This window comes from Sciurus vulgaris, assembly GCF_902686455.1.
Source record: "Sciurus vulgaris genome assembly, chromosome: 3".
Classification (NCBI taxonomy): Eukaryota; Metazoa; Chordata; class Mammalia; order Rodentia; family Sciuridae; genus Sciurus; species Sciurus vulgaris.
Genome location: NC_136463.1, coordinates 144,349,375 through 144,372,388, shown reverse-complemented (window position 1 = coordinate 144,372,388; position 23,014 = coordinate 144,349,375). Strand labels below are relative to the sequence as shown.

Here is a 23,014-nt window from a genome sequence, read left to right as displayed (position 1 = left end):
AGGAGGCAGGAGTAGGGTTTTTGCATATCACAGCAAGTTTTTGCACAGCACAACGGTTTTGGGGGAGAAGAAGAGATTGATGGGAGAGTCAAGGTCTTTTAAAAAATTATTTTATTCTTTTGAGATTTACATGACATTAGAATGTATTTTGGCATATTTTACATATATGGAGTTTAACCTATTCCAATTAGGATCCTATTCTTGTGGTTGTACGTGATGCAGAGTAATCCTGGTTGTGTATTCAAATAAAAGGCTAAGAAAGTTATGTCTAATTCATTCTACTGTCTTTCCTATTCCCCCCCCAAGGTCTTTGTTTTGAATTAGACTTGAGATATCTATTCAATATGCAGGACATCCAAACAATAAATAAGTCAGAGTTGTACTGGTACCAAGATTTTTGATCATGGTTTTTACGAATCTTCATGCAAACCTCTGGAAATCAGGGTTCAGCAGTTTTTCAGAATTGCTATAGCATTTGTTATTCCTTGAGCAGTTGAGTGGTGAGGCAGCCCAGTAGGCAGGCAGTGGTCAAACCACTGTGGTGTGTTATTTGTTCCAAGCCACTTCAGTATGGGGGAGAGGAAAGAGGATGCAGTAAAAGGCACACTGTGTGTATTTCACTGATGATGAACTGAGTCAGGGTGAGGAGGGGGAGAGAGAATGGATGTAGTGGTGGTGAATACCATTCTCCATGTTCTCCTGAGTATTTGTCCTAGTCCTTTAGAATCTTATTTCTCTGGACATTTAGTTCCCGTCTCCTCATGATACTAAAAATACCTTGCTGTGTTAATCATGTAGAGATACGTATCATTTGTCCTAAATTCAAATTGGTTAACTCTTTTGGTACCCAGTGTAGAGAACAAAGCTGTATAATAATTCTGGAGGAAAAGCTGGTCCTTTTATCTCCTCTGAGAGAGGCCTGCCTGTTCCCAGCCTGGCATACCCCTACCTGGGAGGTTTCCTCAGGAAGTGCTGGTCAAGTGTGAATTTCAACCTCAAAGTGGTATGTGATCAGCCTCCCCTATATAAACAGACCTGACAGGACAGCCAAGAGCAGAGCTGGGCAGAACACTGTCCACCTTTGTACCTGTGCATGTCTCTTACATTTGGCCCCTCAGCCAAGAGTCGGCATTGCCCCCTGAGGAGGTGACTCTGCTTTGCCACAGCAGCCCCACCTGCTGGCTATTCTTTAGGTCTTGAAGACTGACCCACTTTTGAGCTCCCTGTTAAAAAGTAGGAGATCTGGAGCAGGTTTGTTTTGAGCTTCTCAGAGAACACCTGAGTCTTTGAACACCTTAGTAAGAACTTTTCAAGGTGTAAGGGAAGGTCCTGGTGTCTGGGGTTATCAGGACAGTGAAGAAGTACATCAGGTGCCTCCTTTCCATAGTACTCCATCTTAGCCCTGGCTGAGCAGTGCAGAAACATTTTTATTTCCCCTCTTGTTGACATAACTACATTGCATCAATATGTTTTCTATTCATACCAAAGTATGCATGTATGGAATGATGGATGCTTCAAAATAATCCAGTTTGGGGGGGCCAGAGGAGAATACAAATAAAACAAGAGTATCCTTGAATTCATAATTACTGGAACTATGTTATAGGAACATGTGGCTTCAACAAATTGAATAAGTTAAAAATGTGCAAAATTCTGAATCTATTCAGAGCATTTCAAGAGCATTGAATTCTGTAGCCATGTTGAGATGTGAAAGTGTTGGTTCCCATTATTTTTATTTTAATGTAAGAGTTTTTTAGAAAATATGCTTAAAAAAATACTATATTATACACATACCATAGTAGACCATAAATGTTTTATCTGCTGCCTGATAGCACACTAAGCTTTTTTCTTTCTTTCTTTGTGTGTGTGTGTGTGTGTGTAGTGAAAAAGCTAATTATGTGCATGGTCAGAATTTAGGTCCATAGGGTCCAGAGGTGGGGTGATGATTTCTTTCAGGTTGGAGGGAAGGCATGAAGCGGATTCTAGGCATCCCTTGACTCTTCCATCTTTGTGATCTTGAGTAATGATAGAATTCCCTTATGCTTATGTTTCAGACCCTGTGATAAGCACCTTATAAACTTTATTTACATAAATACTTTCAAAACTATCATTGGTGGTAGATATTCTTATCCTCCATTTTATAGATGAGAAAACTAAAGTTTAGAGATCAAGTACTTTGTCCATGCTACAAAGCTAATGGAAGTAGGTTTGGAATTTAAACCAGTTCATTGGAGAAGTCACTCCTTAGTTTTCTCATCTGTGAAATGGGTTGTGAAGGCATTTTGACTGGACTTCTCAGGGCCATTGAGTTCTAGTCACATATCCCTTTACTTGGATACCTGCACCCTTAGTTAAAGGGAACAGTCTTCCTCAGAAGAGGCGTTTTCTTTGGTCCAGGGTCTGTTTTTACTGTAACTGACTTCCAGGGTAAACCCTCTAGACAGGGTCTCGGCATAGGTGTGAAATGAAGAATTTAAGAGTAAATGTTGGCTAATGTCCCTTCTGTCTTTAATGTTCAGTGCTCCTGTGGCTTCAGTTTTCCTTGTTTGTCAGAAAGTTAAAAGGGTAAAGATTCACTCTGGAAGTAGTATCAGTATCAAAATGGCAGGGATTGTAATGATACTGTTTTGAGAACGTGCTGGTACCTAACAGTTGTTAAGCAACTGCTCAGCAGTAGATGGCAGTAGGGTAGAGAGGGAGGAGGAAGAAGACTAAGAGAATACCAGAGTTCTAGTAGCATGTTTGTCTACTGCTTAAGGTCGAAGCAGGAATTTTCTTAGTTCTCTGCCATAGTCACCAGATTTTTCCACCTAGCTCCTGCCAGTACACCTGCAGGAAGGGGATGTAGTAACTGGGAATGTGGTTGCATTCCTATCACCATCAATGTGTATACCCCTGATAGCTTGGGAGGGACCAGGAAAGTCAGGATCCTTCACTGGACTGTCCCTCTGTCTGGTGTAATATTCCAGCTCTTATAGCACCCTCATGACATGGTGTCCACATCCAGCAGGCTGGGAAGTAAATAGCAGCAGAGATCTCCAAGCCCACGCAGAAAGCCATATGGAGCTGCACGAGGAGCAGCTCCTTCTGGATGGCCTCAGAAGCCATCTTCCTCACTTGGTGACATGTGATACCTGGGACTGAGGATACCAGTCATTTCAGATATTTCTAATACACTTTACAACTGATATCATTCAGCTGCTTTAAACTTCTGCTATTCCAAGAGGATGTCAAATAATGAAAAACTTCCAATGAGAATACCTAAACCTGCTAAAAACAGAACAAAAAACAAAGTTATAGACCACATTTACTTGTAAATATCAATGTAAGTCCTAAATAAAATATCAGGGATCAGAATTAAATGCTACATTAAGAAAATAATGCATCATGACCAAGTAGGATTTATTACATGTTACCAGGGTAGCCCCTGCTTGGGAAATCCATTGTAATCAACTGTTGATAGATTACAAGGAGAAAAAGCATTTACTTCTCTTCATAGATACTAAGAAGGCCTGACAAAATTGAATGTCCGTTCCTGATTGAAATGTCCCATAAGATAGGAATCGATGTATCCTCCTTAAGCATACTAAAATATTCATCTCTCAGTTCTGGAGACAGTAATTTACTCAGAAAACTCAAGCAAATTAAAACAGATAACAAGAAGTCCATTATTTTGCAGTTTAACATCATATTGGTGATATTAGCCAATGTAATTAGATAAAAGAAAACCATCAGAAGCATAAGAATTAAAAACAATATCAAAAAAAGAGCTCTCCTTGAGTTAACTCATAATTTTGTGATACAAAAAGAATAGCAACAAGTTGTTTTCTGAAGCTGTACAGATGAATTCTGAAATTCATATGAAAAATTCACATACATGAATAACAAGGAAACTCCTGAAATGGGGCCAGTCCCAACAGACATACTATATATTTTCTATAATTAAATGTGGTTCAGGCTTATAGATAGACCATTGGGAAGGGAAAGAAAAATCTAGAAATAAATCCAGATGCATATGGAAGTTATATATAAAGGTGGCAGCTCAAAACCCTGGGGAAAATAGGGACTTTCCACTAAGTGTAGTTAAGACAGCCAATTGCCAGAAGTTAAACTTGGACCTGTACTTCACATGGAACACAGGAACAAGTATCAAATATTTCAGAGATCTAAAAGAAAAAAATAAAAGCTCTGCTGTAATATTGCACAGTAGGCTGACTGTAGATAACAGTTATGTGCTACATATTTCAGAAAGCTAGAAGAAAGGATATTGAATGTTTTTACCATGAAGAAATGACTCATGATTGAGGAGATATGTTTATCCTAATTTAAACATTATACATTTTATACATATGTTGAATCATCACATTATTATGTGCAATTTTATATTTTTATATATCAACTAAAAGAAGATAAAAATGTTTAAATGTAAAGCTTAAATTAAAAAATAAAACTAAAACACAAAACTATGCAAGTGCTTGGGGAAAAAATGGATGGACTCCTTTATAGTCTTTTAGTAGGGAAATACTTTCTAATATGAGGTAACTAATATGAGCAATCTAGGTATTAAGGAAAGAATAGACTGACAGATTAGAATACATAAAAACCCACACATAGAATGTGCTGTGAAGGATACTCTAAGAATGGTTGACAGGGACAGTTTTTGCTGTGTGGGGCCTTTAAACAAAAGTAATATCTTTCTAGGATCTAATCTCTATGAAAATAGGGGCCATCCTGTTTACCACTTAATGCCTGGGCCTAGAAGGTTAGCTGACATTTACTTAGTACCTAATGAGCCTGTGTGCTGACAGGACACACCTACTGTGACAAACAGATACCTATGTCTGATCTCCTGGTACGACTAAAGACTCCCAGGCAAGTCTGGGTTTATATCCATTGTCTTTGTAATAGCAGATTTTCATTGAAGTCCTTAATGGAAATACTTTTCAATTTCAGTACACCTCTGAATCATCTGGGATGGTGTTAAAATGGAGTTCTGGTTTAGCAACCAGATTAGGGCCTGAGCTTATGCATTTCTGAAAGCTCCCAAGACGATAAGATGCTGCTGGTTTGGGAACCAAATTTTGAATCACAAGGCTATAAGATAAATAATTTCAGGGTTACTATAAATAATCTTATGTACAGAATTTGAAAAACCCTTATGTAATGCCCGTGTGTTACCATTCAAGTGTAAAAATTAATGGAAACTTCTAGAACTGCTATGTATTTTAGGCAAGAGCTGAGCCTAGACTTTCTGTAGCCTTGTTAACAGTTTGCCAGCATTTTCCAGGGCCTCAGGAACTGAGCTATTTCTTATTGACATACATGTGGGAAACTTGTAGTAAGTTTTGGAAGGTCTGGGAGGTAGGTGGGGCTGAAGGTGTGAACTTGACTTTGGAGTGTACCCAATGAGCAAATGCATCAGTAGATGATGACTGTTAACCATGCACTTCTCATTACAGGCTCAGGCAGGGAATATTCAGAATGCAGTGATGCTAGACAAACACAGGGAGCTCGACAACAAAGTCAGAAATGTGAAGGACCAAGTTATGGTGAGTATGGGGCAAAAATGTGCATTTATCCTATAACTGTTTATAGGGGAAAATAATTTCAGTTGCCCTGAGTGTAAACCTAGGAATGAGTCTTTTAAGTAGTTGAGAAGAAATTTTTGCTAAAGGCTTAAACCAGAAGTAAACACATTGGTAAAACCAGTGAACAGACAGAATTTTTATAGTCCTGTCATAACTTCCAAATATCCAGCTTATTTTTCTTCCTTCAAGATCACGCAGTAAATGTTGACTTTGCCCCATTATGAAATAAACTGCTGCTGTAAACAGCCCTTTAGCATCCACACCTTTCAAATCAGGGTGTTCTGGGAATTACACAGAGCCTTAGGATAAACATGGCCCATCTTCCTCAAGCACCTATTTTTTTTTTTTTTTTTCAAGCACATTTTTATTCTAAGACTTGGAAAAAATATTCAAAGAAATTCCGGTACATTTCTGATTAGATTTAAGATCATCAGTGGCAATTCTAAGATAAAACTTGTAAAATAGCATATGGAAGCAGAGGGCTGCCTTGGCTCCCTTGTTGGGCTTTGTTCATTCCTTTCCACTGAGGTTACTTGAGCTCTGCTTCACATGAGGCCGTGTTTGTGGAAAGGGCTTCCAGTGAGAGCTACAGTCCTGCCCTGGGTCTCTGGGTAACACCAGCATGGCCTGGACTCACGTGGCTTTTCCCAAACTCCAGGCTCTGGAGCAGTGGTGTCCTGAAGTCTCCTAGGGGACATAACATTAAAGCAGAAACCAAGCAAGCTTGGTTTGGAAACCCCTAGGAAAATCCAGAGAAGGGTATGTACAAATGTGACCACATACAAAAGAAATGAAGCTTATCTATAGAGTGCACATACAATTTATTGTCCGAATCCAGATGTATGTGATTAAGAGGCCCCTGTTAATAATTACACCTTGACAGCAGGTCCCAGTTAAACAGATGTGCTTGGTTTCCCTCCTCATTTGTAAGGTCTGAGAAGATTTTTATTGAGCTTGCTTTGTCCTGCTGGGTGCTCCATCATGAAGGTGCTAAGTCACACCTTAGAGGTAGACTCAAAAAATGATGAGGAACATCACCCTGAGCCAGGTGATGACAATTTGAGAATTGTTACATATTTTCATTACCTTCTTATCAATGAGACTGATAGTATTTCACCTATCTAACTAGAGCTTCACAAGGCACATTCATCTTGAAGGGAGCTAGCATTATTACCATGTTTTCCTGGATTCTGTAGATGCAATAATCTGTGTCCTAATGTCTTTGATTTTTTTTTTTTTTTTTTTGTGGTGCTGGGGATTGAACCCAGGGCCTTGTGCTTGCAAGGCAAGGACTCTACCAACTGAGCTATATCCCCAGCCCCCCTAAAGTCTTTGGAATCTGATAATCAGTGGAAAAATTTTTTTTATGTCTTTATCTGTAGTCTATAGAGCATGAAATCAAGACCCTAGAAGATTTACAAGATGAATATGACTTTAAATGCAAAACCTTGCAGAATAGAGGTAAGAGTTAACCTTTAAAGTATTGTCCCTGGGTTCTGTTCCTTTGTATCTATATCAGACAATGAAGGCTATCACTCATTTATATTTGCCAAGCATTTTCTCACTCTGAGTTACTAATTTTGGCTTCTTGATCACTCAGACCCTCATATTTTGGGCCATATAATTATTTGTTATGGGACTTTCAGTAGCATCCCTGATTTATGCCCACCAAATCCCAGTAGTACTACCCTTAAGCCCCCAGTGGTGACAGCCCAAACTGTCCCCAGACTTTGCTGAATGTCCCCAGAGAAGGTGATCAAACTCATTCCCAGTGAATAACCACTGACCATGTGTAACTCACCTTACTGTTTATTGCACTTGCCCACTGATTGGTGTAGACAGGTAGATGTGTGACCTTACCCTGCCCCAGTCCCTAAAGTTGCTTCAAAAATTTTGGCTCCATGTGTATATGCTACAGATGGATTCAGTATTTTTCCCAGGTTTTAAAGCAGTTTCAATCTTATTTTGTTGTTCCTGCTTATTTTTAACAGTAGTAGCAACTATAAATTACCCCAGCATGTGCATTGTATAGAACATGTAAAGTACCACTTTTATCCTAGTCTAGTAAACATTTGGTTACTAGGGAGAAATTATTGGTATGATTACTAGTCATCTAATTCTCTTTCCAAGGCATAGATGTATTTCATATACATTTTTTATCTAAAGTTTTGAATTTTGTTATTTACATTTAAGTAATATTCTGACAGTGATTTAAGTAGTAGTAGTAGTTGTATTTCCAATTTACATGAGTCACTGAAAACTAATATTTTGTTTCAGTGTGCCCAGTTTTATAGATTAGGGCATTTTTTTTATGGTTCGGTAAATAAAGATTAAAGGCCAGACTTTGGGTTAATATCCTATTTCCCTAAAATCTGTGTGATGGTTTGCTTTAGTTGGGTTTATCTTCTTACATGTATGTATTTGTCCGCTGTGTTTCAATTCATAGAACACGAAACCAATGGTGCAGCAAAGAATGACCAGAAGCAGGAAGAGCTCTCTCTCCAGAAGATGTTTTTAATGCTTGACAATAAGAGAAAGGTAGTGATTGCTTTGCAGAACAGCATGTTGCTTTTGTAAATAATGGACTGGAAGTTTAGAATGGAGGAAAAATTATCTTTATAACCACTTGGTTATAAAATTAAGAATGAAAGGATATTTGCTGTGCTTTAAAGAAAATCTTTAAAAATCCAGTGATTAAAAATGAATTTATTTCACCTGGTGTCTTCCTCTCCCTTTAGGAAATAGTTCACAAAATTCGAGAACTGCTGAATGTCACTGAACTTACCCAGAACGCCCTGATTAACGATGAGCTAGTGGAGTGGAAGCGGCGACAGCAGAGCGCCTGTATTGGGGGGCCGCCCAATGCTTGCCTTGATCAGTTACAGAACTGGTGAGTCTCCAGAGTGGAACACTGGCAGCTGACTGGCTGACCACAGAAACTCATAAAGAGCACCTTTGGGCTGTTAGTTGAATGGGCCCTGTCAAAAGTTTGGCTTAGAGTTTGACATAGTCCAGCTTCTTTTTACCCTGGAAACTCTTGGAAAGTACAGTGTTATGCATGACTGTCGCCATGGTCAGCCACGTTTGCTTGGTTTGGAGCATTCTTGGACTATGGGCTGTATCATTGGACTGTTCCAAAACCCCAGTGACGTGGTTGTTAACGTAACACATTTAACAACTCGAGTCCTGATGTTTAAAATTAAAAATAAAACATCTTGAATCATTTTCTAGGCTCACCTGAAATAGTAGTTTGTCATGGGCCACCCACTCAGTCATCCATCAGGTACTTATGAAATGCTGGCTCTGTGCTGGGACCTGGGCACATGAGGATTGATTCATGGGCCTTGCTTTTCAGTTCCCAGTGTGGAGGGGAAGGCAGATGTGGAAATAATTCTGAATAGTGAAGGGTTCCAGGTGCTCTAGCAAAAGTGCATCAGAGGGCAGAGGAGATGGTCTGCTTCAGCTCTCTGAATGGGAGGAGAAGTTCTTCCCAGCAGAGAGAGGAGGTGGGCAAAGGCACAGAGACAAGGACCTGCAGGTCTGCACACTGGATGGCAGAGTGCCAGGGAGACACAGGCTCAAGAGATGCTTCAGCCTAGTCATGAAGGTTCTTAGCCCTGTGCTGGGAATGAGGCACTTTACCCAGGGAACATTAAAGTCAAAGGCAAGCGTTTGGCCCAAGCAGAGAATATATTTCTCTGATTTTTTTTTTCTTTTTTCTTTTTTCTTTTTTTAGAAAGGTCACTCTGGCAGCAGCCTGGAGAATAGAAACAGAAAGGCTGATTGGGATGCTATTAGCATGTTACTGTGTCCAGAGATGGGTCCCAGAACTGAACTTGGGGTGGAGCAGAAGGGATGGAAGAGGTAGGATTTCAGAGTGAACCTGAGGATGGTGGCCTGAAATAATTGCCAGACTCACAAGGACCAGAGACCTAGTGGGGTTATTTTCATGAGATCGTAGTGCCGATTTTTAAAAATATCACAATTAATATTCAGCAATTTATTTTTATTCTGTAATTAATTGCCTGTACATACACCAAATTTCTTATGGATTAGAGCAGAGATTCCCATCCCAGACAGTGCCTAGATATTGAACCCCTGAGCCCTCCAAGTGGCCAGGGAAGTGCTGGGGTGTCTGGAGCCCCCTGGTGGTCGCCAGAGGCCATAGGCACCTCTTTTTCAGCAATGGGAACACAAGAATTGTTTCCTGTGTGCCATGGCTGGGACTGGAAGGGGGCTGGGAGATGCTGGGCAGCTTCTCCTTGGGAACTCACCCAGCTGCCACCCTGCACTCACTTTTTGTGGTGGAGGATGGCTCTCAGTACTTGGAACTAGATTCAAGAAGTGAAACCACAAAGTGAAGTTAATGATCATCAGTGGGGAGATGTTTTCAAAAGATTTCTGCTGTCATTCTCCAGGCAAATAACATGGCCCTTCCACAGAACACCTGGCTTAGGAGCTGTGTCACCATTAGCACTATCTCTAAGGAAAGAGAATCAAAAAGCCTTGACTAGGTTTTCTCTCTGCCTTCTGATTTTAGAGTCTAGATTGAGCATATTGCTTTCTCCTCCAAGTGAAACAACAGTCTTTGTTCTTTCCTCCCACCAACCGCAGCCTTCCTTCCCCTCCCTGCATAGACCCACAGTTTCCAGACTGTTCCCCACTCTCCATTTTGCATGGTGTCTCTGACAGGTTTTACCAAGACACCAGTTGCCCTTGGTCACTGTCTTGGTTTAAAACTTTCAGTGGATCCTCACTGTCTGAAGGCATCCCCTCACGGTTTCCCCTGTGTCTGCCTCCCTCTTTTCTCTGCCCTTTTTAAATCCCAGGTACCTCTAAGGTCAGTTGAAGTCACAGATCACCTGGAAGCTCTTCCCCACCCATCTCTCCATGCTAGTGTAGTCTCAGGAGCGTGCAGAAGCTTTTGGTCCAGGCTGTAATCATTCAGTGGACGTTAATTTTTTTTGCCTCCAAAATAACTAAGTTCTTAATGACAACACAAGCCTCACCTTCCCCCACCTGCCCCTTGTTTCTCCCTGGAGTATGGAGTTCAAAACGTGGGTAATATGTGTTGCCCTGACAGCTCATGGATTTCCCAGATTCTCTTCAATCCAGGCTGCTAGGGACCGTTGCTTACTGAGACACCTGTGTCTTGTACCTTCCCAGGTTCACCATAGTTGCAGAAAGTCTGCAGCAGGTTCGTCAGCAGCTGAAAAAGCTGGAGGAACTGGAGCAGAAGTACACCTACGATCACGACCCTATCACGAAAAACAAGCAGGTGTTATGGGACCGCACTTTCAGCCTCTTCCAGCAGCTCATTCAGAGGTAACTCCAGGGGGATTTATTTGCACTGACTGCTGTTAATTTGTCCAGAGGGACATTTTTATAACAACTCAGATTATTCAGAAGGGTTTCATAGGCTAGACCCATTTCTTAATGGCAGTCAACTTCCTGAATTCCTTGCTTATGCTAGTGGTCCTCTAGTCTTCCTAGGCTAGAAGCCACCAGCACCTCTACTTTTCACTGCCCCTTAGCCACTCTCTGCCATGAACAGACCCAGGGGTGTCCCAGGGCAGAGCTCCAGTCTTATCACCTAACAAGTGGAGCTCCTCATCTGGACATTCCTGGTCCACTTCCATAGCCTGGACCCGTTGGCCACTCCTCTCAGCTTCCTCACATACCCCATTTCTAGGCAGATGCCAGCTCGCCATTTCCTGGGCCCACACTGTACAGTTTCCTCTTCGAGGCTCTATTTACTTTACCTCGAGCCTTCTTGTCATACCTACTGTCTGCATTGTAACACCCTGAAGGTTTTAGTTTGTGCCTCATCATTAAACCTTGCCAGAGTTCCCAAGCGGATCTTCTCTCCCTTCCAGACCTGCCAGTTCATTCTGTTTTTCTTCCATTCTGCCTTTGATTAGAAAATTGCTTATGTATTTCTGTTATCTCTGTTGAAAATGGGAACATTCTTTGTCACCCTTCTTCCCCTAGCACAGTGCCTTGTAAAGAGTAGTTTTCCCAAACTAAACAAAAGAGTAGTTTCTATTGCAAGTGTTTTCTTTTTCTTTATGGTTTGTTGTTGTTGTTTTAACACTAACTTGTCTTCGAAAATGTCTTTGGTTCCCTATGGCAAAGGTCCAAACAGAAATGTCTGCATGCTTGATTTTGAAAAAATTAAGAACATTTGGCATTCCATAATACAGTGGGATAACTGTAGTAGACAATAATTAATAATATATTTCAAAATAACTAGTAGAGAGAATTTTGAATGTTACCAACACACAGAAATGATAAATGATTGAAGTGATAGATATGCTAATTACCTTGATCTGGTCATTTAACATTATATACATGTATTGAAATTTCACACTGTACTAATAAATACATGTAATACGTGTCAAAAAAAAAAAGAACATTTGGGGTTTTTTTCAGTGCAAATTTTGATTCTTAATAAAATAAACATAATTGATTTTAGACTTTTCACTGTTGGATAGTGTCATAAGTCCTTACAATTACTGTTATTTGTTTGTTTTTTTGGTACTGGGGATTGAACCCAGGGGCACTTAACCACTGAGCCACATCACCAGCCCTTTTTTTATTTTTTATTTTGAGACAAGGTCTCAGTAAGTTGCTTAGGGCCATGGTAAGATACTGAGACTGGCCTTGAATTTGTAATCCTCCTGCCTTAGCCTCCCAAGCCTCTGGGATTATAGGCATGCTTGGTTTTTGTTGAGTATAAATTAGATTTAGGAATTTCTCTACTAACTAATGAAAATTATTTTGTTCATAAAATTTGTCAGATTTCTTTGGACTGTTTTTTAGGTTATGTTTATTTTGTTTTAAGGGAAATTTTTTTTTTTTTTTACTGCCTCAACCTTAATGGACATGCTAATTTGTCTGTACTTTTCTGGGTATTTACAGCTCATTTGTGGTGGAGAGACAGCCATGTATGCCAACTCATCCTCAGAGGCCACTGGTCTTGAAGACTGGGGTCCAGTTCACTGTGAAGTTGAGGTAATAAAGATGTACCTCCATACACCATCTGTCTTGTAGTTTGTTCCCCTAATTTCCTTTTTTCATAATGGTTACATAGGGTACTTTAGAGGAAATAATTTTTCAGTAGGTATTGTAATATGAATTCTTACTTAGAATATCCAAGATTCTGTCCTTTATACTCAGAATAGAAACATAGCCAATTTATATGCAGGTACATACACACCTGGTTTTTTTTCCAATTGTAAACATAATGCATGTTCATAGTAAAAAGAAATGTAGAATTGCGGAAGTGTGTACAATAAAGAGTGAGAAAGTTCCCCCAGCCACCCTTTGAGCAGAGGCTTATAACCTGAACTTTGTGAATCCCTGAAACTGAAGTAGTGTGTACAAACATAGATTATGATGTACATTTTTTCTGGTGAGTTCATAGCTTTTATTAATTCCCAAAGTAGTCTGTGATCTAAGTCTGTGGATCACAACAGTATAGAGCCTTGTGTCTGTCCTTCCATAATTTTGTCTGTGTCTACACAAATATGTAAATCCATGCATGTACATACCTATTTCATGAGTAGGCACACATACACATAAAATTCAGGACATATAGTATTTCAGTTTTTAGAGCTAGGCTTCTAATAGGTGGTGTTTTGTAGCTGCTTTTCTCCTTGCTGATAATGGTAGACCTGTTCAGGGTAAGAACAGGTAGCTTTGATCTGTTCTAGTGAATGACTGCATTCATTTACTCTTTCCTCTAGAGTTGAGCAGTTAAACTCTGAAGAGCTGGGCTCGTTTTCAGGGTCAGCCCTGGGTCTTTTTTATGGGGTGTTGTTGATTTAGGTCCACAGGTGCTGCTTCCCTGCCTGGCAGTTACAGTAGCACAGATGAGTACCCATGGAATCCACAGCTCACAGCTGGCAAGAATGGTGGACAGCTGATCCTGTTCCCTACTCCACTGAACGGAGCTGACCAAAGACCTGAGGGTTCTTCCCCACAGTCCTCAGCTAACAGAGCAGAGGCCTGCAGGGTCTCAGCCCAGTCTCCTGTCTTCCATCTTTCCACACCTCCCTGGAGTGATAGAGCATGACCCTCTTTTTTCTGTTTATGGGTGATAATTTTTATTTTCTCCCAAAAGAGCAGAAATTTAGATAAAAATTTTACAGAGTAACAGTCACTGTTTTCACCATATAGATTGGCCCAGAGTACAAATTTTGATGAACCCTGTGTTGGCAAGGTTATTTAAAGAAGCAGCTCTCCTCACTAACTTCAGAGGGAATGTAAAATCAGTGATGTGTTCCATTAGAATTTAATATTACAATTTTGCCCCCAGCAATTTCATAGCTAGAAATCGACCCTACAAATGCACTTAGAAAAAAAGGCAAGTAGATATGCAAGCATGTCAGTGTCATTGTTTGTAAAAACCAAAAACTGGAGGGGGAATATTTTATATAAATGTACATAGATGGGGAATTAGCATAATAAATGAACTGTAATAGATAATTTTTTTAAAATAATGACTTTTATTTTTCTTTCTAGACTGTTGGTGAAATTGCAAGAACTGAATTATAATTTGAAAGTCAAAGTCTTATTTGACAAGTAAGATATCTTCAGTATTATCTAAGATAATATTATTGAAATGCTGATTTTATTAACCAGACATAGATTTCTCCGTTAAATGAGCTGATTCACCAACTGCTCAAGCTCTCTGCACAGAGAGGAAGTTTGCCTCCCTGGAGATCTGGGGCTGAGTCCAGGGTCCTAACTCTGCTGCCTGTGAGCAGAGGAGCCTAGTCAAAGCCACTAGAGCTGTTATAAATGATCCTGATAGATTTATTGATGGCCCCTGATCAAACAGAACTGAAGATACAGCTGTGTAACTCTGTGGCCTGTCAGGAGGCTGTTTCTGGAGTGAGGTTTTAGGCATTGGGGGGCTTATGTGGAACCTTCTGCATTCACCCTTTTCTCTTCTGGGTGGTAGGGACCCAATAATGGGCAGCTTCTCTCTTGGGGGTCCAGATGGAGCAGCCCATCCCACTTTGCCCTTAGGCTGTAGACCTGGACTAGCAGTGACCTCACTACTTACCTTAGGGACAGGTTGTCTCCCCCAAGACGTATTTAATACTTTCGTTGTGTTATCTCCTGGTTTAGCAAGTTTCCATACAGTTTGTGAGAATCCAGATCATTTTCCTCTGGCTTTTTGCTTTTTTGCACTCTGCACTCTGCCAGGGTCATCTTCCTTGTAGGACAGCCTGCACCTTTGTCTTCCCTTTGTGTAGCCATCCTCTTTGACCTCTCTGTAAACCAGTTAGCTTTTGTGGCAGAACAAACCACCCCTAAAACCTAGTGGTTCAATGCCCAAAAACCTACTGTTTCCATATCCTGTGAGTCATAGCCAGTCCTTCTGGTCTGGGCCATCTTGGTTGGAGGTGACTGGTCTAGCCTGGCCTTGTTTTTATCTGGGGTCTCAGCTGGAGTAACGGAGTCCTCCTTCATGTATCTCTGAGAGGCTGGCCTGAGCTTGTCACATGGCGACCATGTTCTTCCAGCCGGTGGAGGCTAGCCTTGGACTTGTACTGTGTCACTCCCATCAGTTCTGTCATTAGAAGCAAGTCATGGGCAGCGAGCTGCAAGGGCTGGGAAGTGCTTCTCAACAGCTCACTACCCTGTCTTAGCTCAGTTCTTCTTCCAGCTTGTTTGTGCCCCTTTGCCTTCTCTGTCTGTTCCAGCTTTTTTCTTCCTTTGACAAGGCAGCTTTGAATCACACTGTTATTTTTATTTTAAATTCTTTTAAAAATAGACCCCTTTTATACAATTATATTCACAAAAACACTGATGTTCCAGTTGAGATAGGAAAGGGAAGGGCAGCCAACTCTTACGAGGGAGCTAATGATTTCTAATTTACATCTATGCCACTAACATATATATTATTTGGCCAGAACACGACAGTTCTTTTTAGGTTGTTATAAAGTCCTTGAAAGTATTTGAAACTGAGTACTTCATTAAAAAAAAAAAAAATAGGTTTATTTAGCTCACAGTTCTGGAGGCTACGAATTTCAAGATCAGGTGACAGCCTCTGGCAAGGGCCTTGTGCTGTGGCACAACATGGTGGGTGATGTCCTGTGGCAGGATTGCATATGAGAATCATGCGATGAAAGAGGAAGCAAGAGAGCAAGCTGGGAAAGCCAACTGTGCTTCATAGCAACCTGCTCGTGGAGTAACCAGGGCAGGGTCACAAGACCCGGCCCACTCCTACAAGGCAGGCACTGATGGCTTCTGAGGGCAGGACCCCAGTGACCTAATCACCTCTCACTGAGCCTCGCCTCTAAAGGTCGCCACCCTAGGCACCAGGCCTTCAGTACAGGAAGTTCTTGGGGACAAACCATGTCAAACCATAGCTTGGCAAAGTGTCCACTGAATTTATATGAGGTGCAAGATCTTTCAAGATTTTAACCTCAAACTTAAAAGTGCCTATTCCCCAAATAATTGACTGTTCTGGTATAGAATGTTGAAGATAATAGAGAATAAGAATATAGATTAAGCAGTCACCTTGGAAGGTCCTCAGGGTTGTGTGACAGCAGGGCAGTGTGTCTGCTGGAGCTCCAGTGCTGAGCACGTGGGGAGCGTGGACTCAGCTTACGTTTTTTGAGGCTGTCCTCCACTCTTTCACCCCTTGGCTCCTCACAGTGTCCCCTAAGACTGGTGCTATTCGCATGTTGGACAAATGAGGATTGTGAGGCCCAGATGGTTTCTTTGCCCAAGATCCTTCAGTGATTTTTGGCTTGGTAGGTATGAGTGGGTGGAAGAAGGGAGTGAGCGAATCGACAAGGCAGCAAACCCACAGGTATAAATTTATTTTTTACTTATATACATACTTCTATATTTCTTTTAAAGCTTATTTCATGTTTTAAATGTCCATGTGTAATTTTGTGTATGTCTTTTTTTTTTTCCCAGAGACGTGAATGAGAGAAATACGGTAAAAGGGTATGTGATGTACTTTGTACTGTAGTTTGTGCTCTTATTTGTTTGTGTCTAATAGTTTGAAGCCTTTTAAGTATCTCTATCCTGTATTGTATAGATTTCGGAAGTTCAATATTTTGGGCACCCACACGAAAGTGATGAATATGGAAGAATCCACCAATGGAAGTCTGGCGGCTGAGTTTCGACACCTGGTAGGGAGACCCGCAGACTTCTCCTCGTGATTCTGTCTGGTCTTTTAGCACTCCTAACACTGGAGTGGCACTTGGTGGCACTTTGCACTGATGGCTTCTCATCACCAGCAATTGGGTCAGCCTGCTTTGTCCTCCTCATCCCTGGGTTGTTCACCCTGATTTCCGCCCATCTTTCTCAGAAATACTCCTTTAGGCTACAGAAGTCTCAGTTAAAGTATTTCACAAATCCATGTGCACATAGGTCAGAGCTGCTCTGTGGCTCTAAGATCTGTGACTTGCCACCGTGGACCCCTGAAATTCCCTCCAGATTGCGTCTCCTACCTCCCAACTGCTCCTTCTCCTGCTCTCCAGTTCCCCAGAGGCCTGTCTCCGCCACTTTGTCTCCCGAGGAGGCGGCTCCCTTCGCCAGCCTGGCAATGGAAATTCAGGGGGCTGTTTTAAGTGGGTGCTGCCTTTTTTCTGTGACCCTGAAAAGAGGGGCTGCCAGGTATTCTGAGGCTCCCAGCATCTGTGCCGAGCCTGAAGGGAGGGTGGAGGCACCTTTTTTACTAGCAACCTTCCTGTGAGCCAACAAGCATCATATTAGGGACCTACACACCGGGTGAGATCCATGGTCCCTCTGGGGAGCATGAAGGTATCAAGCTTCACTCTGGCCCCACACTGCTCACTGGAACCTGGGGATTGAAATCTGCTTGAGGGCAGTTTTAGTTGGGCCGGGCTTCGCTGGGGTCTAGCTAGGAATCTCTGCTGAAGGAAGGAGGAGGAGGAGCTATCCCTGTATCCTGGGGGACCCTGAAACAGCTAAGGAGGGCACTTGGAGGATCGTTGCTTGCGGGAATGCAATTTGCAGACAAGGGCCATCCTGTCTCTTGTTCTGCATTCTAGAGAGAATGTCACATCCTTCTCTCTTTCTTTTCCTTCAGGGGGCTGGTTTAAGTGGGTGCTGCCCACTTTGGTCTGATTTTTAAATGAAGACATAAACTTGGATAGTGAACATGTGGTTTACTGCAGTGTTTCTTATTTTATAGCAACTGAAAGAACAGAAGAATGCTGGCAACAGAACTAATGAGGTGAGGGTCTCCAGGTTGTGTGGGCCCTGTGCAGGCAGGTCTGTTCACTGGGGGCAGGTCTGTGCCTCTGCTGGCCAGACAGGGAAAGGCATTGGGTGTATCTGTGATAATGGGGTCTTCATTCATGCTTTATAAAGGTTGTCAAAGAATTTTGCTCACGACTTCATTGGACCCACACAGACAGCCCAGTGGAGGGGGCATGGTGGGCTTCGGTATTCTTCACATCCTCAAATCTTGAGGAAATTGAGTCACAGGAAGCTTTCAGGATCTAGCTTAAGTTGCAGAGAGTCAGCTGGAGTGAGAGGCCAGTTTATGACTCCATGCCAAAGACCAGGTGTTGAGAGGGTTCTCCTGCCATTGTGTCCCCTACCCAGTAGCATTGTGTTTTCACAGTTGCTTCTTGCAACCTGATCCTCGAGGAGTTGTGTTTGTGATGCATTAAAAAATGATCTATGGACAAAGGCCACAAAGTCTGGAGTCATTTTGATCTGGAATGTTTTTTGTCCTTCCACATCACGACCAGTGGAGGTCGCTGGAACAGTGAGACACATGCTGGCCTGGCAGCACAGACACCTTCCAGCCCGGGTTTGCACTGACTCTGTCTCTGTGACCTCCTGGCTCCAGCAGCTGCCCTCCCTAGTTCTAAGTTGTCGTGATGCTTATGTTACATAATGTGTGTGAAGGTGCTTTGAAAACCATCTGTTCCTACCCACACCAAAGTACTTTGTGACCTGCCATGCTCAGTGGGAACTGGCCTGGAAAGTGAGCTCTTTCCATCCCCTCCGTGAGGATGCAGCCCGGTAGCCTTAAGTCATGAAGAAACCCATTGCCCATTGATGTTTCTTTCTCTGAATTGATATCCCTTGCTATAATTTCAGGCATTTGATCATAAGAGAACAGTGAGAGGTTTGGAATAATTAAATCTGGTTTAAGTTATTGAATATTGGAACCTTCTGAGTTATAGCTGATTGGGTCTAGTACCTTTGTAACCTGTTTATTCAGTTTTATTTTGTTTGGATTTTTCTTTTGGACTTGAGTGGAGGGATTGAACCCAGGAGTGCTTAACCATTGAGCCACATTGCCAGCCCTTTTTATTCTTTGAGACACAGTCTCACTGAATTGCTGAGGGCCTCATTAAATTGCTGAGGCTGGCTTTGAACTTGCAATCCTCCTGTCTCAGCTTCCCAAGCTACTGGGTTCACAAGCATGTGCCACTATACCTAGCATTTATTCAGTAGGATCAGTGACTGAATGGTTACATTCTCTCTTCCTTTTTTCCTCTCCTAAGGGTCCTCTTGTTGTCACTGAAGAACTTCACTCCCTTAGTTTTGAAACCCAATTGTGCCAGCCTGGCCTGGTAATTGACCTTGAGGTAAGACTTCCAGGGACCCAAAGTAGAAAACTTTATTTTTACTTCTAACTAGTATGTGAATTTTTATTTTTCAATTTTTGTTTTATAGATATTTACCTAATCATTAAAAGTGATGATCTTTTTCAGCTAATACTGTCTTGACATTAATTTCATGGTCCAGGAAGCTAGAGGATTGGAGTAGCCTTCAAATTCTGTAAACTAAATATTCCAGTTGAGATAGCCATTGTTAACATTTTTATAGTACATCTTGGAACATACATATTAACTGAAAAGTGTATCAAAGATAAACTGTGAACAAAAGAATATAAGTTTACATTTAAAATTTCAAATATAAAATGTATATAAAATTACAAATAACCCCTTGCTTAAGCTGTTGTCTGAAGGTGATAGATCTGTGGTTCAGATGGTCTCAAGGTCTTTATCAACTTTTAGACGACGTCGCTGCCTGTCGTGGTGATCTCCAACGTCAGCCAGCTCCCCAGTGGTTGGGCCTCCATCCTGTGGTACAACATGCTGGTGGCGGAACCCAGGGTATGGAAAACTCGTTTGCCATCATACCAGGGGTGAATGAAAGACCCCACATTCTCCCTGCCACACCTTCACAACAGCCCCCAGTAGCCAGATGTTGAGGGAGAAGTGACAGAGTCATGTGACATTGCCAAGGATCTTGAGTAATTCTGGGAGAAGCAAAGCCTGTTCATGTGCTAGAAATGAGAATAATGATTTCCCTCATATCATGAGAGAACTCAGGCAATCAGTGATGTCGTACCACATTTATTGTGAAAGAAGTCCTTTACTGTCATGTTTTTCTTTTTTTTTTTTTTTTAAATAAATACATCTACTAGGCAAACGTGCTGCATTCTTACAGCAAGCACACTCGCTGTTGATTGATTACAGTCGACTCTCTTTTTTCAAAGTGCTCATCTTGGAAGTCACGGGAATGCTTACTTAGCAAATGTTCACCCATATTCCTATGGGAAATACAGGGTTTGTTCCTGTGAGCCTCTGGTCACACATTTGTCATCCCATCAATGCATAACATGTTTATATGCATATCTGTTTAAATGTACCTTATCCGATATATCTGGAAATTTGTTGATGTGGACCTTATAGCCAGCCACACAGTAACACTTGCCTAAAGGAAGCTATTCTGACGTGTTTATTTTCCCAGAGGGCACGTGGCAGCCTTTTCATGCTTAGGTACATCAGACAGCACTTCAGTCCTACATCTGTACACCATTTTAAACAATCACCAACTAAAAATCACAAAATGAGAAAAAAAAATTGCACCAAGCAAGGCACAGAGGAGACCTGTTTATAGTGTGAGAACTGAAACAGGAAGTCAGGGTGTTGTTCTTTTTGGGAGAACAGAGTTCAGTTGGGAACAAGCGTGTTGAGGGACTGGTTTTTGCTACTCTCTGCATGGGCTTGTCTTTAAATGATGACAGAGTGCCAGGAGTGCTGAATCTGTAATTAGATGTAAATTTAAATGAGCAAACAAATCCACAGGTATGAATTGGCAAGTAATGAAAATTCTCTTCCCTAACTGGAGATGTGTGTATAAACTAGACTGAACTTTGGGATGGGCCCATATGTTGGTACCTCACTAGTAACTAGAGGCTCTTCATTAACCCTGGCTTTTTGGTGTTTTCCTTCTAGAATCTGTCCTTCTTCTTGAACCCACCATGTGCACGATGGTCTCAGCTCTCAGAGGTCCTGAGTTGGCAGTTTTCATCTGTCACCAAGAGAGGTCTCAACGTGGACCAGCTGAGCATGTTGGGAGAGAAACTTCTGGGTATGCGCGCATTTACTTTTTGTCTGTATAAAAAAATTGAAAGTCATAAAAATATCTCTTTTGACTTTTTTCGTCCTCTTTGTTCTCCATTTTGTTGAAGGTAGAAGAGCGTTTTTAAAATTATTGGCTTTTCAAGCTAAAGCTTATTGAAATAGCTAAGTGAGAACTGTACTTTTCCTTGGGGAGAAATGCAGACTGATGATAGAGTTAAATGAATCCTTTCCTTGTTGTCCCTCTTATTAACATCTCTGAGAAGGAATCTAAAGGGAAAGCTTTTTGGACTATGTAAACTGTTATTTCGTGGCTGAAATGAGAAAGATGAGGTGGTCTTGTCCTTGAGGAGCAAACTTCCTGACATGGTAAGAATAAGATCCTAGGCTTATAAACTCAAGGCCCTTGAGTCAGGTTGGCCCAGGCAGCAGGAGTCACTGTCCACATGAGGGGACACCCTTTTGACCAGCAGTGTTACTTGATCTGGCAGAGTCTGGACCATGGTAGATAATTCCCTTTCAGTGGCTCATGTCTGTGGGTTTTTTAGTCTTCCACAAATAATCAGACACACTAGTCTCTGCCTGATCTTGCAATGAATGGGAACATCTAAACTGCTCCTTTAAAAATTCCTGAACAACTCTTATCCAGATTTACTTTCTGTGGGCTGCATATACCATGCCAGTAGGCTCTTCTGAACCAGACAGGCCCTCAACAGTGCCTTCTCAGCTGTGTCACTGTCAGCATGGGGGTCTTGCCTTCTGCTGTCCAGTAAGAAGCATAGAATCACCTTATTCTATTTCCTTATTTGTGGAGAGTCAAGAAATGTCTCTTTTCTGCCTGTGTATTTGGTGTATTTGTGCTTCCCTTCAGAGGAGCAGTGGACTTATCCCTCGCTAACTTTAACAACTTGGTGTTATTAGCTATTAGCTGCTGGTAATACTTAGGCTTCCTTTCATTTCCCTTACTTGGCCTATGATTTGCATCCATGTCCCTGAGCCCATGTCCTATTTGGGAGCTATGTAATCAGTGTCTAAAAATAAACTCATAAAGTCAAGTATCAAAGTTAAGTTGATCACGTAAGGTAATCTTGATCTTGGTTTCAACTTCCACAAAAATGCCACAAGGTCTTCGGAGAAGAGACCGCACCCAGGCAGTAACAGGAAGCAATGGGAGGTGAACCTAAATAGGGAGGGACCAAAGGAAGCTTTGCTTAATGCCAAAGACAGTCAGCTCAGAAAGGGCTGTAATATGGAGGATTTAAAGGATTTGTCCTCTTCAGAAAAGAGGGAGGGATAAAAGGGGCTGGAGAGAGGGGAGCAGATGGTGAGGCTTTGTGTTGCTTCCGCTTTTCCTAAAAATGCTCATAATCATGGTACCCAGTAATCCATCACAAGTTCCTTCATGCCATTAAAATCAAACTGGCATGAATGAAGTTACTCATGTTTTAGACTGTTTTAGTTCTGTCCTTTCATAGCATAGATGATAATTGCTTAATTAGTGTAACATTAATATTTCTGAGTTTATCAACCATGTACATGTTCTCTTTCTTTGTTGGATGTTTTCTTTGAGAGCAAACATCCAACAAAGAAAGCCTGATCAAGGCACCAAAACCAATTTCTGTTTACTGATAAAGCTTATTTTTGTTTGTTTAGGTCCTAATGCTGGCCTCGATGGTCTTATTCCGTGGACTAGGTTTTGTAAGGTGGGTGTGCCTGGGTTTTATGTCCTTACCTCTTTTCAGTCTCTTTGGTAGTTCTCATATTTCTCACTGTGTGGTGGTTTGTTTGTTTATTCTGGCATGTTTGCTTTTCACCCACGGAGCCCTGAGGGCAAGTTGTTTACTTTCCTTCAGCGCTGGAGGTCAGTCTCCAAGCCTGAGTCTGACAGGAAGCACCTGCCTGAGTGATAACATTCTTTTATATCCAAAATGAGTCTTCAGTTCCCTCACACCAGTCCACTGCCCAGCAGTGTTTTGGCCTTGTCCATGTGAAATGTGAGCTTGGCCCAACTGGCCTGATGAGTTTTGTAGTGCATCATACAGA

At 41.6% G+C, this 23,014-nt stretch overlaps 1 protein-coding gene across 1 annotated transcript in view; it reads left to right on the top strand.

Annotated features, from left to right (window-relative positions):
• Positions 1-23,014, top strand: part of STAT1 (signal transducer and activator of transcription 1) — a 37,086-nt gene that overhangs the window by 3,996 nt on the left and 10,076 nt on the right. Inside the window, exons 5-18 of the mRNA XM_079135104.1 lie at positions 5,457-5,546; positions 6,968-7,046; positions 8,032-8,123; positions 8,324-8,475; positions 10,752-10,910; positions 12,507-12,599; positions 14,112-14,171; positions 16,527-16,556; positions 16,651-16,744; positions 17,773-17,814; positions 19,103-19,186; positions 19,619-19,717; positions 20,846-20,981; positions 22,625-22,674. Coding sequence (XP_078991230.1) covers positions 5,457-5,546; positions 6,968-7,046; positions 8,032-8,123; positions 8,324-8,475; positions 10,752-10,910; positions 12,507-12,599; positions 14,112-14,171; positions 16,527-16,556; positions 16,651-16,744; positions 17,773-17,814; positions 19,103-19,186; positions 19,619-19,717; positions 20,846-20,981; positions 22,625-22,674 — 1,260 coding nt within the window. The remainder of the gene's footprint in view (positions 1-5,456; positions 5,547-6,967; positions 7,047-8,031; positions 8,124-8,323; positions 8,476-10,751; positions 10,911-12,506; positions 12,600-14,111; positions 14,172-16,526; positions 16,557-16,650; positions 16,745-17,772; positions 17,815-19,102; positions 19,187-19,618; positions 19,718-20,845; positions 20,982-22,624; positions 22,675-23,014) is intronic.